The sequence below is a fragment of the Dermacentor variabilis genome, chromosome 7, assembly GCF_050947875.1.
Source record: "Dermacentor variabilis isolate Ectoservices chromosome 7, ASM5094787v1, whole genome shotgun sequence".
In the NCBI taxonomy this organism is placed as follows: domain Eukaryota; kingdom Metazoa; phylum Arthropoda; class Arachnida; order Ixodida; family Ixodidae; genus Dermacentor; species Dermacentor variabilis.
In genome coordinates this window covers 57,695,123-57,717,689 of record NC_134574.1, presented here as the reverse complement: position 1 = coordinate 57,717,689, position 22,567 = coordinate 57,695,123, and the positions used below count along the sequence as shown (strand labels likewise).

Here is a 22,567-nt window from a genome sequence, read left to right as displayed (position 1 = left end):
AGATGCTAATGGTCGCAGCATAAGTAACTGGAGCCAATGATATTTGGACACATCGGACACGATTTAAATGCACAGCCGAGGCAACTTCCCGAAAAGCGCATCAACATAATGTGCTTGCATGCAAAAATGCCTGACTCACCCATATTTCATGTCCTGTTGTTCCATTCAGCAAACTTTCAGCGGCACTTGGCCTTGAGTGCAAACAAAGGTAGCCCTCCTGTGTTCCATCTGCTGCTTCCTTCGAAGTCAATCCGGCTCGGTCACGATACACACACGGACAAAATTACCCATAACATCCATGATTATCAACAGCAACATGAACTAACAGTGGAGCACATGAAAACAAAGAGCAGCAGACTAGTGTCGGCGAAACTGTTCTTGTTTCTTAGCCATGCGCCATGCTCTGAGCTGGAGTGCGATTGTTGCCAGACCTCAGACACAACTCCCGCTTTGTCTATCAGTCGAACGCTTACAGTGACCGCGTTGCCGAGCTAAAGTGCCCGTTGCGCTCTCTAGCCATTTGATTAGCAAGACAAACGAACCGAAACACGCATTTGTCTTAAAGAATTGGCATTTTGTTAAGCACGTTTAAGAATAGCCTCCATACCAAACGCTCTTCTCGGTTGGTGCACTTCAGTCGAGTAGAGAGCGCAATTTAAAGGCGATCTTCGGCTATGAAACCGTGAAGTACTGCTCTCGAAACGCAACGGCGCCTTGAGTGAAGGATGGTCCATCGCCTCGTCTTGACGTAGTAGAAGAGAGATGTTACCTGGAGGCATGTTTAGAAATTTGGCCGTCAATGTGGTAACACGCAGAACCTACACGAAGTCACCTTAGTCAAACGTTCTTTTCAAGCGCGAAAAGAAAGGTGCATTTTTACACAGAGGACGTATTCTTCTTTTTGGAGTTACCATCAAACGTGGCATTAGCATCATCATCTCCAGCATCATCGAATTCCTATGTCTACTGCCGGTCAAACGCGTTCTCCATTTACCCCTGTCTCGTGCTATATACCCGACGCATTACATGGCCGGCGCAACGCCATTATTTTCTGTTAATGTCAAATAAAATATGGGCTATGCACTGTTGCTCTCTGATGAACACTGCGCTCTTTCTGTTTCCTAACTTTACGCCTAGCATTTTTTATTCTGTCGCACTTTGAGGGATCTTTAGCCTGTTATCCAGCTTCTTTGTTAACTTCCATGTTTCTGTCCCATATGTTAGCACTGGTAAATAAAATAATAGTACACTTTCGTTTTCAACGACAGTGATGAGCTCTCATTCAGGATATCGAAATGTCTGCCGTATGCACTGAAACCGGCCTTTATTTTTGTGTAAGTATCCTTTTCATAGTCAGGGTCACCTGTGAGTCATCATAATCAGCCAATTTTATGTCCAGTAGACGACGAAGGCCTCTCCCTGCGATCTGCAATTACCGCTGTTCTGCGCCAACCAATTCCAAGTAGCGCCCGCGAATTTCCTAATTTCATCGCTCCACCTAGTCTTCTATCTTACTCGATTGCGTTTCCCTTCTCTTGGTATCCATTCTGTGACCCTAATGGTCCAATGGCTGTCTAACCTGCGCATTACATGACCTGCCCAACTGACCTAAATAAACCTACTCCTGTGAAGAATCTACACACATTGGCGTACTAGGAGACAAGCATATTTGCATCAGAATATCATTTTATATGGCAGGTGAACATACCTAGCGAATAGTTAGTAAATTTACATTTCCTCCTGTTGCTTTGTAGCAATCATTCGTCTAGGAGGTAATTCCGCAGGCATGTGAAAAGCCACCTGAGCCAATTTGATCACGAAGTATAAACCACGTTGTTTATACCGACCTTTCGCACGTTATATAATACTTCCAGGAAATACCTATACATCGGAATTTAAAGAAAGGCTTACACTCATAAGGTCGTGGATAGTGATGGCGTCAATTCCTAGTGCCACAGTAATCAGCAAGACAAATCTTGAAAAGTACATCGTCCGTTAATAGCCAGTGCAAAGCTCAGAAAAATGGAGGTCGTGGCTTTCAATTTTTCTGGGCTAAGTTTCACATCAATTGTTGTTGTTCCGACGATATCACAATGCGCTTGCCTACAATAGGTGCTGCTCTTCCAACCTGGATTGAAAAAAAACATCTGTGCGCAGTAGCAGCGGTTCCACTGCGCTGCGCACAATAAAAACGCTGCAACTACATGGGACAGGCTTTCCTCTATGAATAATAGCATTCGTAACAATGAGATGCAGAATTCATATAGAATGCGTGGTGCCTCCTGCTTCAACTCAACGCAGCAAAGGCTTTCCTTGGTCAATAAATTTCGCACTTCCAGAACAAATATGTTACTGCTAATATATGTTTGATTTCCACCTATCACCTAGCAGCGAAAGCATTCTATGCTGACCTGTGCACTACCCGGACCAGCCATGCCACTTTCATTCCAAGTAGTAATAAAGAGGACACGTACGCTCCTTGTATGAATAGCAAAGACGTTAGAAGGGCCTTGCAAGACATCAACCGGGGAAACGCGGTAGGAGAAGATGGAATAACAGGTGGGTTATTCAATGATGGAGGAAATGTCATGCTCGAAAAGCTTGACGCCGTTTAAACGAAATGCTACGTGACCTAAAGGGTTTCATATAATTGGAAGCATTCCAATATTATACCAATCCAAAAACGGAGACGTTAAGGAATTCAGAAAATCTATAGGCCCATACCTTCAGATTGTGCAAAACATTCACCAAGATAATTTCTAATAGAATAACGGCAACACTTCAGTGAACCTAGAGAACAGGCTGACTTCACGAAGAGAGATTATAATGGATAACATCCATTTCATCAATCAGGTAGTTTACAAATCTTGTGAGTACAATAAGCCTTTCCATATAGTTTCCATATATTATGAAAAGGTATTTGATTTGGTACAGAGACTAGCAGTCATAGACACGGACACAGAAGGAACGAATAGACGTGGACTCGGCTGCACTGTCAAATGATTTTTATTGAAATATCCGCGGTGTTTATTTTGTCACCACATCTCGTCCCTTTTATCTACCTGAGGGTTCTCTCCAAAAGGGACTTTTTTTCAAGGTCACTGACAGTGTGCTTACATATTGCATTCTAGCTTGACTTATCTCAAATGCCTCAAGAATAGCCCTAGTTAGCCTATTGTCATTCGTTTTCAGACATTGCACATTATGCAATTAGGGGTGAACACGCGCACTTGCCTATGTTTTTCTTTTTCATTTCGATATGTTTGTAGTAGAAGGCAAGATGTGGCGGCAAAATAAAAAGCGCTGGAATTTCAATAAAGAAATCTGTTGACAGTGCAGCTCCGTCCACGACTATTCGTTATTTCTGTATCGGTGTTCCACAAATCCTGCTGCTACAGTCAACGAGGAATGAACCAACTAGCTCCGGTAAAACCCGTTTCTTATAGAAGCTTTATGATCAAGGAGTACAGGAGGCATACTCGAATGTCTTGGGAAATATATGCAAATATCCTGCACCAACCTTGGCTCTCCCCAAAGAAAGTTGAACGATACCTATAAAAAAGTGGTAAGGCAAGGAGTCGGAATCTGTCCAATGCAAATCGCTGCACGCTTGGAAGAAATATTCAAAGTATTAAACTGGGATGCTTAGTAAAGAGAATCAACGGCGAATATCTCAGGAACTTTCGGTTTGCGGATGACATTGACCTGTTCAGCTGCACTCGGCATGAATTGCAACAAATGCTTGAGGACCTTAACAGAGCACTTGTAAGGATTGGGCTAGGTATTTTATATCCAGAGAAACAAAACGTTTAGTAGCCTGTTAAGGGAACAAGAGTTCAAGATTGTTGGCCAGCCTCTAGAATCTGTGAAAGAGTACACTTACCTAGGTCAATTACTCACAGGGAACCATGATTGAGAAGTAAATTTACAGAAGAATAACACCATGCAAATATGTCCGGCGGACAAACTACGCAGGGCGTGCAAAAACAGAGCCGCTATAATGATAGCGCTCCGCAGGATCCAGGCGACACCACGGAAGTGGTCGACTGTCAAATCAACACTTCTGTGCCCGCCGCATTAGCTTTGCGGCTATGACACTGCTAAAGGTAGTGGATTTGATACCAACCACGGCAGCCGAATTCCAAGGGGGCGAAATAGAAAAAAAAATCACATGCACTGACATATTGCGACACGTTCAAAACATGACAGTGTCGAAAACAACGTCGTACCTCATAATCCATTTCTTGTTTTGGCGCATAGAGCCCCATATACAATTCAAGTTTAATACTTCTGCCACAATGCGATGTGCCATGTGAGGCAATGATTACGCTCAACCCTTTCAGAGTTTATTATATATGGTGGACAACAACGACTCAAGCAAACACCTCTCCCTGTTTGTTCTGTGTACTACGCAGACAAACGGCAGTGGTGCCCGCAAGGTAACGTGGAACATCAACTCACAACTCTCCTCTTAGACTGACCGCTCAAGATATTAAGCTTTGGCCATCAACATCCCGGTTAATTATTGTCAATCAAAGCATCCAGCATGGAACGCATCGCTTACATTGCTTTTCACAGTGCTTGGAATCTGCATATTTTTTTACCTTTATTTCGTCATACTTTTTTGCTGGCTATAAAAACTTCAGATACTGTTGCAGGAAAGAAATGTATGTATAATTACATCAACATTGCTATTATTTCTCCTGGTTTCCTTCTTGCTGCCGGCGAAGATGACGATGCTCTTGTCTTCTCAGTCAATAAAATATCGACCATTGCTGAAGGAACTTTAGATAAATAGAAACCATTTAAATGTCATATGAAGAGAATCTACAAAGAAAGATGATTCAGACATTCTTTATTACAAATTAAACGATGAGAGGGAGGGAACAGAAAACAACAAAGGGAATGTATTTTCTAATGCCAATCGAGATGTGTTCTGCAATAAAATTAGGGCAACCAAGATTGGTGAATGAGATCTCTTGAATGAGAGAAAATTCTGACGAAAGGTGCACCTAGCAATCTTATAACAGCATTCTAATGCACACTGACTCCAGCTGATGCATACTCCAGCTGACTAAAATTAGAAGACAGGTCACTAGTCTCTTGAATTTTCTATTATCACTGAACCAAATGTCCAATGCTTTAGTTTTGAATGCCTGTATTCATCGCCAATTATCGCGTCTAGTTCTGCATCAAGAATATTACTGCGTTGCGCATTCTCTGGAAGTAACAGCAAAGTTCTTCCCTGTTTCCTGATCAAGTCATGTTATACACTTGATAAGTAAAAACACCTGCATAAAAAAACAATATTTCCCACTAAAATGCGAATTTTGCTACCAGAAGCTTATGCGGGCTTGCTCAAAATTTTCTTTGACTCTTCGCAGCAAGCCTTTTTGTTTCTGAAGGCTTCAAGATATAGCATATCCATTTCTTGAACTACATCAGGTTTCGCTCCCACAAATACCCAGATTAATTTGTAAAGTACACTATCGCAGCGTTTCGAAGAATAAAGCGCTACTCACAAAACTTTTACAATGTGTTTACACTGTGAAAAATCGTCTGGCACTAAAAATCAAGAAAATGTAACTGGTAGAGTTTTCTTGGGCCTTAATGAATTAAACACTTACGCGAACGCGAGGAAGAGCTATGGAAAAGCTATAAGCAAGAATCATGAAGAAATCCAAAGCCGAAATTCGGTGATGCTCATGCGTCTCTACTGTCATGCTACAACCTCGTTGTGTGCATATTACGTACGGTTCTTCGCATTATAAATTGCATTTGTAAATCATTTTAATGACAGCGGACCACAACGTCCTACGGCTCAGAAAACTGTCCATCTTTTAGTCAACTAACAAGATGACATGACCTCTACGTGAGAACACTACATATTCGCTACGCGTCAGAAGCATTGCCTGGCCTTCAGTGCAAATCCATTTTTCATATTTTGTAAGCGCTAACATCGCAATGTTGGTGCCTAGAACAAGAAACACATTTTCTTCAAAACAGTCCAGCTCGACGTCTAATTTCATGTACTCAATGCACCGAAATACTTTTTTCGATGCTTCCTTTATTCGGCACAAATTGATAAAAATGTGGTGCCTCGACAGCTGATTAGAGAGGCAACGCGGATCAAAATGACGACTGCGCCACCGCCATGTGCGCTAAGAATAGAATATCTAGCCGCAGCTGCCTGATAACAGATATCTCGGTTCGGGATAGTCAACATTTGAAACGGAGTCGGAGAGGTAGGTCGATGCAGACAGGCATGGGGGAAACCTGGCGTGTGCGAAATAGGCAGTATGACGTACTTGTGACCGTGCGAAGAATTGTTGCTTCATCAGCTCCTGACAGAAGCATAATATGGATAGAGCAAAAATATAGAAGGCAGCATGACATCACGGAGCCAGCCTTCCACCCACTTCCTCTTCTTCAATGCGCCGCGCGAGCGCGATTTCAAGCATCCTCCGCGGCCAACAATGTCACTTGCACAGTCCGTGATGAGGGAGAAGTTGAACCGGAATCGTGAGCTCTGTGTTGTCTGCTAGTCAGACTTTGCATGCTCTGACGTACCCATCGCTCCCCTTAAAGATTTTAACAACTTTACCTAATTTCCAAAACGTAATGGGTACTTTCTTATCTCTAATAATGGCAAGGTCATCATTTCTTAAACAACTGCCGAGCTTCTGTGACTTGATGTTCTCAGTGTCAATAGGTATTCTGTTTACCAGAGCTGCCAAAAGTCGTTTAGTTTTTGTTGCCTACATCTCTAGGCCCACGGTGTGTCTCTGCGACCTCCCGAGTTGTCGTTAACTTGCGCTTGTGGAAGGGCTGTGAGACGTCTACCTGACAAAAAGTGCGAAGGAATTAGTGCTTTCGCTATGGTAGCATCATAAGAAATGTATGTGTGTGGTCTAGAATTTATCACTGCCTCGACCTCTGCTAGTAACGTGTGGTGCTGTTCGAAGCTGAAGCAGCTTTCCTTCTGTTTTAGCGAGGCAGTTCTTAACTGTTCGAATCATTCTTTCCCAAAATCCTCCCCACTATGAAGCGCGCTCGGCAATGAACTTCCAAGTGATTTTACTAGATGCACAAAATAACTGTACCTGGACATCACGTAGAAGTCCTTATGTCAGCTTAAGTTCGCGACTGGCTGCCTTAAACGTTAAAGCATTGTCAGAATAAATTACACTTTGCAAACCACGGAGCGAAAAAAATCGACGAAAGGCCAATAAAAAGGAATTCACAGTCATGTCACTGAAATGTTCTAAGTGAACAGCTCGCACTACAGCTCAAGTAAATAATACAATGAATGTTTACCATACCCGCTTCCCTTCACAAACACTGGACCAGCGAAGTTGACCCCCGAGACTTGATTTTTGATGAGATTTCGAGACTCGGAAGTTCGGAAGCGGGGCTTCAGGAACTGAAGCCACATGAATACGATACCTCGCGCAAACCCCGCACTGGCGAAGCGAACCACTAGCGACGGCGCACCATCGAAAACTTCTCAAGCAGCTCAATGAGTCCAACAACGACACCACTGTGAAGAAGGCGTCGATGTTCGCTGTTCACAATGAGGTGCGTACTGCGATGATCTGCGGGTAGAAGTACGGGACATTTTATGTTGTCCGAAGCAGCTACGTTGTCAAGGCGAGTCTTGATTCTGATAATGCCCGTGGCAACTATGAACGAGTGAAACTCTCGTATGGTCGACGTCTTGTCGTGACATTTGTCCGTTGTTAGTACAGCAACATCATTTCCAAAGATTTCTGCTTGTAAACGTATCTTCGCTTTCTGAAATCTCCTCAGTGGAAACTGGACCTTCTCTTCTAGTTCTAGAAGGTGCTTGGCAATTATGAATGAACCTCTTCACCCAAGTCGGAATTCTAAGGATCGTCTTCCAGCGACTATATGTGGTGACATCTAATATAGGCTTAGGAGTCCAACTCAGGGCCATCAGAATTACTTCTGCTGAGTTTATTTCGTCGAGTAACACCTCAGGTAAATTCTCTCATCTCTCTTCTTGTTTTGGCCATGTTTTTGGGGTGTAATGAGCCATTGGGGGCCAAGCCACCATAAAGAGTTTGTGCAGAGGCTCTGGGCTGACACACTGTTGTTAGCAAATCGGCTGGATTGGTTTTCCCAGCGCAGTGACCCCAGCGACTTGGGTCGGTGCGGTCTTGAATTTCCATTACTCGATTGCAAACAAAGGGTTTCCACTTAGTGGGTGATGAACGAATCCAGCATAGGCAGATGTTCAAATCGGTCCATCATAAATAGTCGTCGCATCTTGGTAGTGTCCCTCGTAGTAATGTCGCGATCCGTGCGCCCAGGCAAGCCCCGACGAGGTTTCGCCCAGACAAGCGACCCGAGCTTTCGAGAACAGTTGCTGGACATAGATGTTGCCCGATCTATCTTCAACCCTTAGGTATGCGACTACACCGTATGCTTGAGGGCTCGCATCATTGAAGATATGTAGCTTTGAGTGAGCTCCGTCCGTGTTGACTTCGGTCAATGAGCTCCTCTTCAGGGACATACCCATTTTGTCTTCGACCGCCTCAACAAACTTGTTCCGATCATCTTCGAGAGCCATCGGTAGTGGCACATCCCAATGTTATCCTTATTCCATATCTCTTGAAAGAGTATTTTGGTTCTGATGGTGAATGGAGGCAAAAAACCCAACGGGCCGAAAATTCTTTGATGTGGCTTGGAGCACTGTCCGCTTTGTGCTCTTTCCTTTGTTGATAACCTCAAGGTGTGGGTCAAGGTTCACACAAAATGTATCTTCTTCCCTATTTCAGTATAGACCGAGTGCCTTCGTTAGTATATGTTCCCTGGTTGATGTTTCTTCCTTTTTTGGCAGCGTCTGTCGCAGCATGTCTTCGTTATTTGGCCATTTCTGCATATTCATGTCTGCCAGTTTGATTATCTGGGTTGTTTGTTCGTACAAGTGGAATATCTCCTCTGGTGTTCAAACACCAAATACCAAATCTCCACGTAGAAGCTTTCCTTGAGCTGAGCAGCTGTTTCTTGGTATTTCGAATGTACGTGATTGAAGTGCTACTGAAGCGTAGCCAAAAGGAGAAACGGACGCGAAGTGGTTCCGACAGGCACCCGTGTCACCCTGATCTCCTCAAGCCGTGGAAGCGGTTTGTTCTTGGTGGGAGCTTCCTCAAACCACAAGAAGCGAAGCGCATCCCTGTCTTCTTCCTTGATTGATATCTAAAGGAACGCCTTCAGTACATCCGCTGCAAGTCGAAATACGTACAAACAAACCTGATTATCATCCTGAGAAGGTCAGCGTTCACGTTCGGTCGCTTTTCAAGTATTTAATTTAGACTGCATGATCCTGTTCCATGCGACGATGCGCCGAAAACATGCGCAGTCTTGTAGTAGTAGATGTCTCGCGAATGTCTTCATGATGGGGCTTGTAATACAAGTTTACTCGTGATGTTTGGATGTCCTTGACCTTCTCCGCATAGCCATCCTTCTCGTACTGTCTGACTGCTTTGTCATACTCTTCCAAGGTTTCATCGTTCAACGAAAGTCTTCGAACCAACGAATGCAGTCGCGAAAGCGCAACTTTGCGATTATCCTTCATATCAGGTCCGGTTGATTTCTATGGCTGCGATACTTCATAGCGACCATCTTGAAATTTGATGGTTTCATTAAACTTCGTCGAAAGATCTCCTTTTTTGGATGATGGCATATCCACCATACCAATCGCTTCCGTTTCTCAGAATCGTTGCAAGGGGAAGGAAAACTCTCCCTTCTCGTATGCGTCCAGGCGTAAAAAACCTACCTGACTGCTCGTTTGCCGACTAACTTTCCTTGTGAACGCCCAGGGCCTTTCAATGGTTCATCCGATGTTCGTGTCGATCGCTACCAGAGATCGGGTTTTGGCATCCCATTTCACCTCACTAGAATTCGGCGTGAGATTCCACATCTGTTCGGAGCCAATCAAAACACTCACTCCGGGTTCACCTGTTACGCCAAGGAAAACCACTGCGTCTGCTAATGGCTTGTACCCCGTGATGATGGCACGGAACAACACGTTAAGTGGCGGAACTTCATTATGGATTCGCAGATAAAAGGCAAGATGGTTGGTTTCATCTTTACGTATACATTTTTGCGCTGGCTCCGAAGTGTTATGTTGACTACGTTATCCCGATGAGCATCCTGTGACCGAGATCGTCTGAGCCTGCTAATCACGAGATCCATATCTAGTATGGGAGATAATTTGAGCTTCTTACAAACATCTTCCCGCAGCAATGTTCTTTAACTGCCATTGTCCAAAACACCGCGGACGTAACAGCAGTGGGCCGGAGTTGTTAGCCAGGCACGGAACGTCTGCAGGAGAATCTCCCTAGTGAGTCGAGGCTGTGTACCGTTCGTTGCAACGTGCATGACAACATCCGACCTCTTTTGTGGTGCTGAAGAAGGCGATCTTTTGTTAACGCCAGTGTTGCACATCGTGGAAGCATGACGACGCTTGCATGCAGTACACTGGATCCTGCGACGACGGTCTGGCGCAAGGTGTCCCCTCGTCGTGCACTTGAAGCATCGACCATCTTGTCTCAGCTTGCGGTGTTTGTCTTCGAGGCGAACGTCACTAGTGCATCGCTTGGTCCTGTGGCCTTTGGCTGAACATAAAAAGCATGGTTCTGTTAATACATCCGCCTTGCTTTGAAGAACCCCTGTAACAGGAGTAGACGACATATGCAAGCTGGCACTGTGTTTAGGACGTGTTTGTTACACCGTTGGTGTTCTAATCTGAGCTCACCTCTCTCTGCATTCGACTTCTAGCTGAATAACTTTCAGCAAGCGCTCTAACTACTGTTCCGGTGAGTGCTCACCATAGCTTGAGCCTACCGATGACATAGTAGCCTCGATGCTCTCGCGCTTGTAACACTCTACTACCATATCTTGAGGTATAGCTTTCAGAAGTATTTCACCTAGCATCGAAGTGTAAGATGAAGCGCTCATCCCAAGGTTTGCGAGTCGTCGTCAGTTGAGTTGAATGTCGTCGAGCAGCTTCCGCAAAGTTGTAACGTTGTTCGAAGATGTCACCGATGCGAGCATTCCTAGGTTATCCAAGAGCTTCTACTCGATCAAGTTGTTGTTGCCGTAGCGCTGCTTCAGTATTCCAAGTGCGTCGCTGTAGCTCTAGTTAGTTCGCCTTCCCACACATTAGTAGTCATGAGTTTTCTGCCGATATTTTTCTTGCGTGCGTGTGTTTAGGCAGCAACGGTGTACTTGCATTGACGTGCGGTGGAACAATGCAGAAACACACTGTCTGCTTTAGCCGCTCTTTCCCGAGTAATTATTTGCTTTATATTCAACGGAAAACTAACAGGGATGTCTAGCACGTTGGGATGAAAAAGGACAGAATAATAAGAAAACCTGATATTCATTCTAGCATAAATGGCAGTTTATTACGTCCGTTGCTCATGTATTAACGCGATAACTTTACCCACCAAAGGAGATTTGCTGGAATTACTGATTACGGATTTCCGCATTGCGATGTGTAAACAGGGTATTGTAGGTTGCAGTGACGCTTATACTGTAAATAACACTGGGGCACCTGTGCTCGAACATGGTCACCCCACACCCACATCTCGCATTCATTCTTCCCTAAAAGAAAAAGAAAATGTTATTAGAACATTGTACACCTAGTACACTTTCCAAATGTAATAAAGGTTTAGAACACAGCACGATACAAGTACAGCACTGTCACAAACATGTAATTTCCTGCCACAAACCTACGCATTTTTACTGTGGCTTATGGTACACCGATTCGCAAAAAATATTGTCAGGTCAGAAAAGTAAGTATTTCACACCCACTTTTACCCTGCGCTGCCTACATTAGTACCGCATGTGACTAAGGTTAACTTTAGCTTTTCAACTCCAGTAGGCTAACACCCTGGTACGAAACAGGGAAGCAACCAAGCAGGATGGCAAACACCGAGTGGCTCTAAGATTCGTTGCACATCATGAAGACAACCAGCCATAATTATAATTTAACCACACCCGTGGGTATGGTCTTGTATAAATAATCACACACGAGGGTCACATTTAGGGAAAATAGATATCCTTAATAAAGGTTTTGAGCGGTCTGAATAAATGTTTAAAACAGAAGCTTATTATTAAAGAAAAGTTTAAGAAAACTAACGCAATGAAAAGATAACTTGCTGCTCTAAGTAGCATTAACTATGTATGTACTAATGATCTCCAAAACCTTCTTTTAAAACCAGTGGAGTGACTATGGGACTTTTCTCCCTACATTTTCTGCTGACTTCACATTGTTAGGGAGTCTTGTCCTTGAACGCGCTTGCAGGTTCACGTGTTTTTAGCGGTAAGGATGTGTTTTTTTATCGCGGCAAAAGCTTCTGTTCGGCCAACCTTTTCGGTGACCCTACGAATGTATTTTATTTGTACTTTTGTTTTTTCAGTCGCAAGTTCCCACCCTTACATTAGGCGAGGTGCGTGGAAATCAAGGCCGCCTTTGAAATTCATAGACATCGGTTACTTCAATGTCTATGAATTTCAGGCGAGCCGCGTACCACCCTGCAATGTGTACATCAATGATCAGTATTCTGGTTTCCTGTTTTCTTATTTCTCGTTTTTAATATTTACTTACTGCTAAAAGAACTGTTTCCTTACACTAAATTTCAGTGCTTTGCCTCATAAAACCATTCCATTGCTGTGCATTGCATAACATGAAACTTTAACGCAAGTCGGCCTTACGGTATTTTTTAGAGCGTGAATGTTTTCCCACTTTTTTTAACCTTGTATATTGTTGTCACCTGTTATATGTTACATTTGGCAATATTGCACATCCTCCCGATGTAATACCCTAAAACGGAGGACCTTTAGGGTATACTAAATAAATATTTCATAATTCTCGTAAGCAGGAAAGCTCTCTTCTCCGGATAATGCCGACAGTTATTACTGCCTGGCCATTAACATACCGAGGTCACCTCAAACACTTGGAACCGACACGTGAGCTGATGACTGTGGTTTGCACCCCAAACGGATGGCCAAAAAACGGTAAGAGAACCCTGAGGACCACCCTCCTCTCAAATACAATATTATTCGCTTCCCACATTGAAGTAGAAAATATTATAAACAGTTATCCTCTAACATCCACTCATAAAATGTTTAGATACATTGGCATTAGCTCCTGCAAGCTTCTTTGTCTGAAAAGGCTAACAGCACTGCCTCTGTCTGCTTGCTCAATTGATGTCATCTCATCTCGATCACCATCCTAAAATTTGAAACGTTCATAGAATAGAAAGGGCCTTGCAAAGTCATGGAGATGATGTAAAGATAAGTATCTGTATAAAACACGCTATCAAAACAAAACAAGTTAGGTAAGGGCAGAATGTTTCGATTATCGCTTAATTGAATTGCCATTTATTATTTGTGAATACAAACAAACCAACGGTTACTCAAGGACTGGAGTAACTGCTTTGTCAGATGGCTTTGCAAATGCCAGAATATTGATCGTGGCAGCATGCATGTCGTTTCCTTTAGGACATGATGCCGAATTTATGTTTCGCCACGAAAGTCGTCGAACTAACTTTTCCAGCGATGGCGCCGATTCTTCTTTACTACATCAGGTTTACTTCTTATCGGCACCAAGCCTCCTTAATATGGCGCATTGCGGTTCTTAATCAAGTGCCTCGGTTCTGGCGAGCTATGCAAAGGCATGGGAAAAAGAAGGAAGCATGTTTACAAGATATGTACAGCGTTATGAAACAGTACGGCGGAATAGCTGCTCTTACAACCTTCCTCGAAACCTTGACATCGCAATGGAATACACGGATGAACAGTCTATGAAGTCATGCAGAAGCACCCAGTAATCATTTCATGAACAATGGAAGACTCTGGATAAATCAAACTCGCTTGAACAGAAACGCCGAATAAATGAAAAAAATGTGGCAATAACTTTGTTTGGCCGCCCATGGAGTGATATAAATTTGCCAAACTTGGCTTAAACTGAACTCATCTTTTTCTGAATGCACTCTAAAGGAACTTTAACCGTAACTCCCACTTGTACCTTATTGGCGTATTGAAGAACAAAAATACAGCAAAAAGGGCGCAGGGGTGTAGTAACTTGCAGCAACCACAATCAACTTCCAGAGAGTGGTTGAATTTTTAGAGTAGTTGCAATAATAATTTCAGTTGCCTGTAAATAAATAACATATTTTTAGCGCTTTCAAAGCCTTTCGATGCCTGTCAACCTTCCAGTTTCTCTCATTTCCTGTTAATATGAAATATCCGCCATTTGTAGGCTCTGCGAGGCAAATCAAGTTCCTGCTTAGATGTTTGTAAAACCGTGCTTTAGGTTTGCCGAAAACGAGGGTTTCAGATGGTTTATTTGTCACCTAACTGGAGCGCACACTTCCGATTTTGTCGGCGCATAGCCGCTGACATTTACCACATGTCCTTGGAAAATAAATTTCCTGAATTATCTACATTTGAGTTTCGAAATACCGCAGAAAACGACACATTACATTGTTGAGGGCTTTGAATCTCATTATCATGTTCAGTGTAGAAAAATCAGGTGATTGTGTTATATAAAATGAAAGCAGTCCATCGCGTCAGCTGATTGCGGGAAAGTTATGAGAAAGTAAGATTTCGAAGTAGCAACGGTGTTTTCATCACAAGAACTTCGCTAAGATGTCAATCTCAGCGCACGAATAAAGAAATATGAAGTAGGTTAAATCTTGCAATCAGGAAGCCCCTATTAATTCGTTCACATGGCCAGTAATAAGAGACCGTAGGTTGTGTCCTAATTACCTATTCTGAGGAGGCTGTTGAAAATATTAGCGGGGATGTTAGTCGTGTAGATATAGTTATATTGACGAAGAAATTATATTACTGTTCCAATTCGTGTTCCTCTTTCACGCAAGATCGCAAGAGATGTAGTTGGAAGTGTACAGCGCAACTTTGGACGTTAGGACTACACAAAATTAACCAAAATATTCTCACGCGCGAAGGAGACCGTTTATAACCCTTACGGATGAAGGGGACCGTTTACTTTAGGTCGCGAAGGTGAGCGCAAAAGCGGTCAGCTGGTTTATCGACTGAGCGTCGTCCTGTTCTTTCTTCTTCCACTCGGGGCCGCAAGCACGTTAACTGGTCTTCGTTTTCTTCATGCGTAACATTCCTCTCGTCGCAGACGAAGCCCGCCGGGCGAGTCAATCCATGTGTCTTGACGTGAACAATTTCAAGCGGGCGACATGGACCACTTGTGTCTTGGCAGCTCTTCTACCACTCGCCGTGAGGCGAGCTATGTTATACGTGACTTCCGTGAGTCTGCTAATAATCACAAACGGTCCATCGTAGGTGGCCAAAAGCTTTTGGCATAAACCGCGTTTCCGTACTGGAGTCCACAGCAAGACTAAATCACCAGGGCGATAGGTTACCGGACAGTGGCGAATGCCGTAGCGTACTTTTGATCTGTCCTGCGATGCCAAAGTGCGCAAACGAGCAATACGACGAGCTTCTTCGGCGAGGCAGAGAGTCTCGGTGACAGTGTGATTTTCGTGACTGCAGAAGGGGAAAACAGTGTCGATTGTGTACCGGGGTGGCCGTGCGTACAGCAGGAAGAAAGTGCTATAGCCGGTGGTCTCGTGCTTGGCGGTGCTTAATGCGTACGTGATAAAAGGCAGTACGTCATCCCAGTAAGAACTGGGATGAAACTTACATAGATAGCATGTTTACAATTGTTCGTTTGGTACGCTCCGTAAGCCCATTCGTCTGTGGATGGTATGGTGTCGAGTGACGCAAGTGGGAATCACACAAACGAAGCAGCTCCTCTACGACGTCCGCTGTGAATTGTCGTCCATGGTCGCTGATGATCACGCGGGGCGGACCATGTCGCAGGATCACATATTGGAGCAGGAATGTTGAAACGTCAGTGGTAGTTTCAACGGCAGCAAACACAGAAATGGTTTGCTGCCGTCGAGGCGGTCGTAGCGGTGAAGAGCGGTGTTAATTTATCGTCTTTTCGCTGTGCGGTTTTGAAGCAGTCGAAGTCTGGAAAACGCGGCGAAACAGAAGCGACGAGGTGATCGAAGTCGTCGGCGTCACAGTCCGTAGTACTAAGTGGCATACGCGAGAGACAGTCCGCATCAGCGTGTCGTCGACCACTCTTATAAGAGACGGTGAAGCTGTATTCTTGCAGTCGCAGCGCCCAGTGCGCAAGGCGGCCACAAGCGTCACGAAGATTCACAAGCCAACACAACGAGTGGTGGTCGGTGACCACTGTAAAGGGGCGTCCATACAGGTAAGAACGAAACCTTGAACCCCAAATATTACCGCGAGGCATTCTTGTTCCGTCACAGTGTAATTCTGCTCGGGCCTACTTAATGAGCGGCTTGCATATGCGATCACGTGTTCGCGGTCACCGTAGCGTTGAACTAGGACGGCACCAATACCTATGCCACTGGCATCCGTATGGAGTTCTGTCGGAGCTGAAGGACTGAAGTGTTGAAGAACCGGTCGTGACGTCAGCAGGAACTTCAACTTCAACTGACGAAAAGAAGAGTCGCACTCCGGAGTCCACTCAAAGAGAGTGTGCTTTCGTAGCAGGCATGTCAGCGGATACGCAACGTCGGCGAATTTAGGAATACATCGGCGGAAATAGGAACAAAGCCCCAGAAAACTACGGAGCTCCTTGACACAGCGCGGTGCACTGAAAGCTTCAACGGCTGCTGTTTTCTGGGGATCAGGGCGGATGCCATCCTTGTCGACGAGGTGCCCAAGCAGAAGGGTTTGGCGGTCTCCGAAGTGGCATTTCTTAGAGTTTAAAACTAGACCAGCGTTTCTGATGCAGTTCAGGACAATACCCAGACGCGAGTTGTGTTCGCTGAAGGTGCGGCCAAAGATGACGACGTCGTCGAGGTAGCACATGCAGATGTTCCACTTCAAGCCACGCAATACAGTGTCCATAAATCTCTCCAAAGTTGCCGGAGCGTTGCACAATCCAAATGGCATCACATTAAATTCGAAGAGCCCGTCAGGGGTTACAAAGGCAGTCTTCTCCTTGTCAGGATGCATCGGAATTTGCCAATAGCCGGATCGTAAATCTACTGAGGAAAAGTAAGAGGCGGAATGAAGGCAGTCTATTGCGTCATCAATACGTGGGAGTGGGTACACGTCCTTCTTTGTTACAGCATTCAAACGGCGATAGTCGATGCAAAATCTCCAAGATCCATCTTTTTTTTAACAAGAATCACTGGAGCTGCCCACGGACTTGCTGACTCGTGTACGACTCCCTTTTTCATCATTTTGTGCACTTGTTCGTCGATAATCTGGCGCTCTGATGGTGAAACATGATACGGCTTTTGTCTAATCGGATTTGCCGAACCCGTGTTGATGGTATGGCGCGTTCGAGACGCAGGGATCGCAGGTATATTGTCCTTCTGCGCAAAGTCGAATACCAAAACGTGCTCTAACGTTCGGTGTTCACTCGTGCTGAGCGATTTATTTACCATCGACAAAAGGGCCGTTTCCGAACTGTGGCCGTCAGGTTCTTGCGGCACATCTGTAAGTTCAGCCACTGATAAGGACGCGTGTTCCCTGGCGAAGGCTAATTTCATGCCGTCTGATAGTATAACGGGCTCCTTAGAACAGTTTACGGTCCATAAGCCAGTGCGGCCGCCTTTGATCGTCACTACACAATGTGGCACCAAAATATTCTTCTTCATACAGTTAAAGTGCATCGGTTCTACGGTAGCTTCGAAGCAGTCGGAATCGGCGCCGCAACAGACAACGGGAACGCAAACGGTAGATGATGCAGGTATGACCGTATCACCACAAACACACAGTGTAGTTTCGCGATCTGCAGGGTCTCCAGGAGTCCTGATGGAATCCTACCACTTAAGAATGCTTTTCCTGTGCGGCAGTCGACAGTAGCACCACACTCCCGCAAGAAGTCCATGCCGAGAATAACATCATGGGTCGACCGCGGAATAATTACAAACTCTGTCGTAATAACATGGCCTCCCGAAAATGCGTCAGCACTACACACACCAATAGGTCGCAACGGCTCACCACTCACTCCACAGAACTTTGAATCTTCGTCCCATTTAAACAATACCTTTCGCCCTAACACGTGTTTAAAAGAGACACTCATGACCGAAATTGTTGCGCCAGTGTCCACCAGAGCCATCACAGGGACATTATCTACAAGCACGCGCACTTTGTTTTTCAGCATCAACACAGGAGGTATTTCTGTCAGTAGCACGTCTCCAGCGACCTCACCTCCATCGGCCGCGCTAGCTAGTTTTCCGGTGACGAAGGGGACGCGGTGCGACGCAGCGGTGAGGGAGAACGGGGAGCACGACGTTGTGGTGGGGGTGTCAAACTTCTGTCAGATGCTGGGGAGCGATTCCGGGAGCTGCTCGGCCAATAGTCGTCGCCAGACGATACGTGTGCTGGCCACGGGGCACCGTGTGGTCGTTCGGAGGGCCGAAAAAACTGTGACGGCTGGCCATACCACGTGGTCATACGCTGGTTGCAAAACCGCGATATATGACCTGGGACACTACAGGAATAACACACCGGGAGAGGTCTAAACCTTGGTCGTTCGTCGATGAAGCCGATATTATCATTTTCCCGCGTGTAGTGGGTTGGTTCGTGGCGTGTGTCACGACGATACATCGGGCGTCGAGAAGGCGTGCGCTGAGTGCGTTGGTCATAGCGCGGAGTCGGCGGGCGTGTTGTCATCCTCGACTGTGGGGCTGCGCTGTACTCCACGGCCGCTGCGGTAACCATCGGTTGCCAAGGGGCCGAATGTGGCGCCGTCATAGCCTCACGTGACGTGTACACGCCATGGTGGTCAACAGTTGAATGCAACAACCCTTCGCGGCGGGAAAGTTCCTCGCGGACAATCTGTCGGATGGTCGAAGGAAGGTCGAGGCAAGGACTCGTGTCCACACTGGCAACCGTCGTAACGTTTGCCAACCGACCAAACTTTGGTGCAATCCGACGCATCTTGAGCGTTTCAAAAGTTCTGCAGTGCCGAATGACTTCGGACACAGAACTGAGGCTCTCCTTTCCAATTAGAAAATTGTACACATCCTCAGCCACTCCTTTCAGCAAATGCCCAACTTTATCTTTTTCCGACATGCGAGCATTGACCACCTTGCAGAGCTTTAACACTTCTTCGATGTATGTTGTGCAGGTCTCACCTGGTAGCTGCGCCCGTTGCGATAGTTTCTGCTCCGCACGCTTCTTTTTGGCGACTGAGTCCCCAAAACACGCCTTTAACTCGTCCACAAAATGTTCCCACGTCGCAAGCGCGTCCTCGTGGTTCTCATACCACACGAGGGCGGTATCGGTCAGGGAGAACACCACATTGGTGAGCTGAGCGGTTGCATCTCACCCGTTGGATTTGCTCACTCGTTTGTAGTGGACGAGCCACTCGTCGGCATCTTCCCCCGCTTTGCCTCCGAAGGTGGGTGGAACTCGGTAGTATGGCAGCGGACTGCTAGGCGCTGCCCTCGGAGTGGCTCCTTCTTCTGGCATGTCGAAGATGGTCACGGCTGATGGCGGGACGCCGGCAAGTCGATGGCTTCGACGAAGCTGCGGCAGTGATGGTTCCGTTGTTGTGAGCGATACCCCGCACCTCCACCACTTTGTTACGCGCGAAGGAGACCGTTTATAACCCTTACGGATGAAGGGGACCGTTTACTTTAGGTCGCGAAGGTGAGCGCAAGAGCGGTCAGCTGGTTTATCAACTGAGCGTCGTCCTCTTCTTTCTTCTTCCACTCGGGACCGCAAGCACGTTCACTGGTCTTCGTTTTCTTCATGCGTAACAATATGTTTGCACACAAATACCACCTTAGTCAACATAAGCTAATATATTAGAATCAGTTGCAGGCCTACTATACTTCATAATATATGCTACACACGTGTAGTATTTGATTGTTTGAACGAGGCGCGTGGACACCATCACTCGATAAAAGAAGAGGAAGAACGAACTGGGCTCGGCTCTGTGAATCTGACTGGTCAGCGCTGGAGCCGCTATTTAAATATAACCTGTAAATAGTTGCTCGCCTTACTGAGCCGTCCTTCGCGTAACATTGTGGTTGAGGTACAATTAATAAAGGGAAAATGAGGCATCCACCTAGTCGTAGGAATTGCTACAATGGAAACCCATACGAGTTCCTCGAAAGATAAAGCCTCGCAGTTGAAGAAAAATCCTCCAGTTAGGTGGCAATTAAAACATATGAAGCCCTCGTTTTCAGTGAACTGGATTTACCTCGCAGAGCCTACAAATGGCGGAGATGTTATATTAACCGGAAATGAGGGTTATATCAACAGGGAATGAGCTCGAAGGTTGGCAGGCACCGAAAAGCTTTTTCTCCCTGTATTTCTCATTTTCTCTTTATTGATAAATAATTATCTCCATCTTGCGATTTCCGCAGAGCTATTACAGCAATATATAAACAAGTACAAGAATACTAAAGGCAAATATATGAAAGCGTAGCACATTGGAAAATGTCTAACCTTCATATGGCCGATGGAAAACTGCACAGTGTTCCACCGGGTGCCAAAAGAGCAAGGTGTATTCAATGCCACGCGCTCCTGAAATAAATAAATAGTGGCGGAGTTCACAATACCATAGGGATGCACCGTTCCATAAAGTTAGATGTGACTTGTGTTTCAGGATAAATTGCGGACACATGTTCTTATAGTTTTAAACTGCTAGTAGGTTTCCACTGTGTCGGCTAGATTATTAAAGTAAAACATGTAACAGGGCGGGTGCTGATTAAAATAAAGGGGAAGCTAAACGGAAGCGGGCATTATCAAACATTTGCCGACGATCACGCTTCTTGCTAAAGCAACCTTTGAGTGAAGCTGCTGCCTTATTTCAACAAGAGGCAGCCGCGTACAGAACACGCACTGCCGAACGGAGGCGGTTTTGCTTTTCGGATTGGGCAGCGCACACCGCGATCTGCCGCTATCGAGTCGGCGTGGCGGCGATGCGCCATCGTATAGTGGGTCACCGCCGGGGAGAGGAGGGAGAGATTAGAAATTATTATTTCATGTTCCTTCTGAGGTGGGATGTGGAAACGAGTGGAGAACAGGGGTACTGAGTAGACCTCACACACTCATTCGATGCAGAATTTATGATAACTCAAAGGGAAGCTCATTAATTTTGGAAGCGAGATCTGGATGCCTTCGAACACGCACCTATAAAGCTAGATATAAGAAGGACGAAGAAGCATGTGCTTGCTGCGGTAAAGCTATGGAAACGATGGAGTATGTTTTATGAGAATGTGAAGACATCTGCCCAGCGCTCAATTCAGGCACCACAGGGCTCCTTGAAGCCATTGGGTTCAGCGAGAGCAGGGGAAAAGTATATATGTCCGCAATAAAGTTTGGTAAGAGGCAATTGGAAGATTGGTAGGAGAAAAGTAGGGAAACGACAGAAAACGGAGATGTACAAAAGCAAAGTTCGCACTATGCGGTCAGAAAATTCGGCTGTGGGAGTTCATATTGGTTTTTTTCTTTATTTCTTTTTTAACGTCGGTAGGACATTAGGCAGTTTAATAGCAAGAGCTTGGTGGCGCAACCCACTGCCCCTTTCCGAAGGGGACGCACTTAACATCCATCCTTCCATCCATCCATCCATGCGCTCGTGTACGCTTTGCTGCGGTAAAGCTAGGGAAAAGATGGGGCGTGTTTTATTAGAATGTGAAGACACCTGCCAAGCGGTCGATTTAAGCACCACTGGCCTTCTTGAAGCCCTTGGGTTCAGCGAGAGTCCGCAATAGATTAGTAAGAGACGATTGGAAGATATGTTGAAGAAAAGTAAGGAAACGTCAAAAAACGATGACGTGCGAAACCAAAGACGCAATAGGGGGTCGGAAAATGTAGTTTTGGGAGCTCATCGTGGTGTTTTCTTCCTTTTTCTTTTTTAACCTAGGCAGCACATTAGGCGGTATAATAGCAAGAGCTTAGTGGCGCAACCCACCACCCCGTTCCACATGGGACGCTCATAACATCCATCCATTCATCCATCCATCTATCCATGCTGCCCAAGCGAGATGCCGCGCTTGTACCAGAAAGCTCGCCTTCTGGCATAGCGTTCACTGCCAGCGTTTCGCGCTAAACATTGCGATTACATAACCTGCAGTTGCCCGGAAGCATGAGAAGTGGTCAAGGATCTTTGCAGGCTACAGCTTTGCACTCTGAAAGGTGAAGCTTAAACCTCCAAATTAAAAAAAATGTTTATAAGTACGAGCTGCCTCACGCCAGCGCTGTACGAGATTAAGTGGGCACTGTTTCCGCCAACTGCTGTGCTTTTCCATATTAGCCTAGCCCTCACTTGCCAACTTGCTTGCCCCCGCCCATCTTGCCAACACCTTGCCAGCCCCCGCACCCTCTACCCCGACACACACTTACAAACAACCGCCTGTTTCATTGCTGCTTTTGCGGAAACATCTGTTTGTCATGTTGCAGTACGCAGATCAAAGAAATATTGGCCTTTTGAGGCCACAAATTTGCTCGGCTCCGAGCAAAATGTCTAATGAACACATCTTTA

General features: G+C 45.6%; 2 protein-coding genes across 15 annotated transcripts in view; both read right to left on the bottom strand.

Moving 5' to 3' along the window:
* LOC142587461 (uncharacterized) overlaps window positions 1-2,133 on the bottom strand; it is a 44,080-nt gene extending 41,947 nt beyond the window's left edge. For 2 of the 12 annotated variants that reach the window (XR_012829538.1, XM_075698499.1), the window contains exons 1-2: window positions 1,912-2,123; window positions 608-769 (exon numbers count right to left, since the gene is read on the bottom strand). Coding sequence is in view for 3 of the 12 variants with exons in the window: in XM_075698499.1 (XP_075554614.1) it covers window positions 608-734 (127 nt within the window). In the remaining 9 variants the exon portion in view is untranslated. Of the gene's footprint in view, window positions 1-139; window positions 586-607; window positions 770-1,911 lie in introns of those variants that run through there. The other 10 variants (XR_012829537.1, XR_012829543.1, XR_012829540.1 and 7 more) reach the window with 9 other exon arrangements.
* A 9,298-nt stretch (window positions 2,134-11,431) lies between these two features.
* LOC142589057 (uncharacterized) overlaps window positions 11,432-22,567 on the bottom strand; it is a 49,754-nt gene continuing 38,618 nt past the window's right edge. For all 3 annotated transcript variants that reach the window (XR_012829803.1, XM_075700848.1, XM_075700847.1), the window contains exons 4-5: window positions 20,527-20,604; window positions 11,432-11,634 (exon numbers count right to left, since the gene is read on the bottom strand). Coding sequence is in view for 2 of the 3 variants with exons in the window: in XM_075700848.1 (XP_075556963.1) it covers window positions 11,504-11,634; window positions 20,527-20,604 (209 nt within the window). In the remaining variant the exon portion in view is untranslated. The remainder of the gene's footprint in view (window positions 11,635-20,526; window positions 20,605-22,567) is intronic.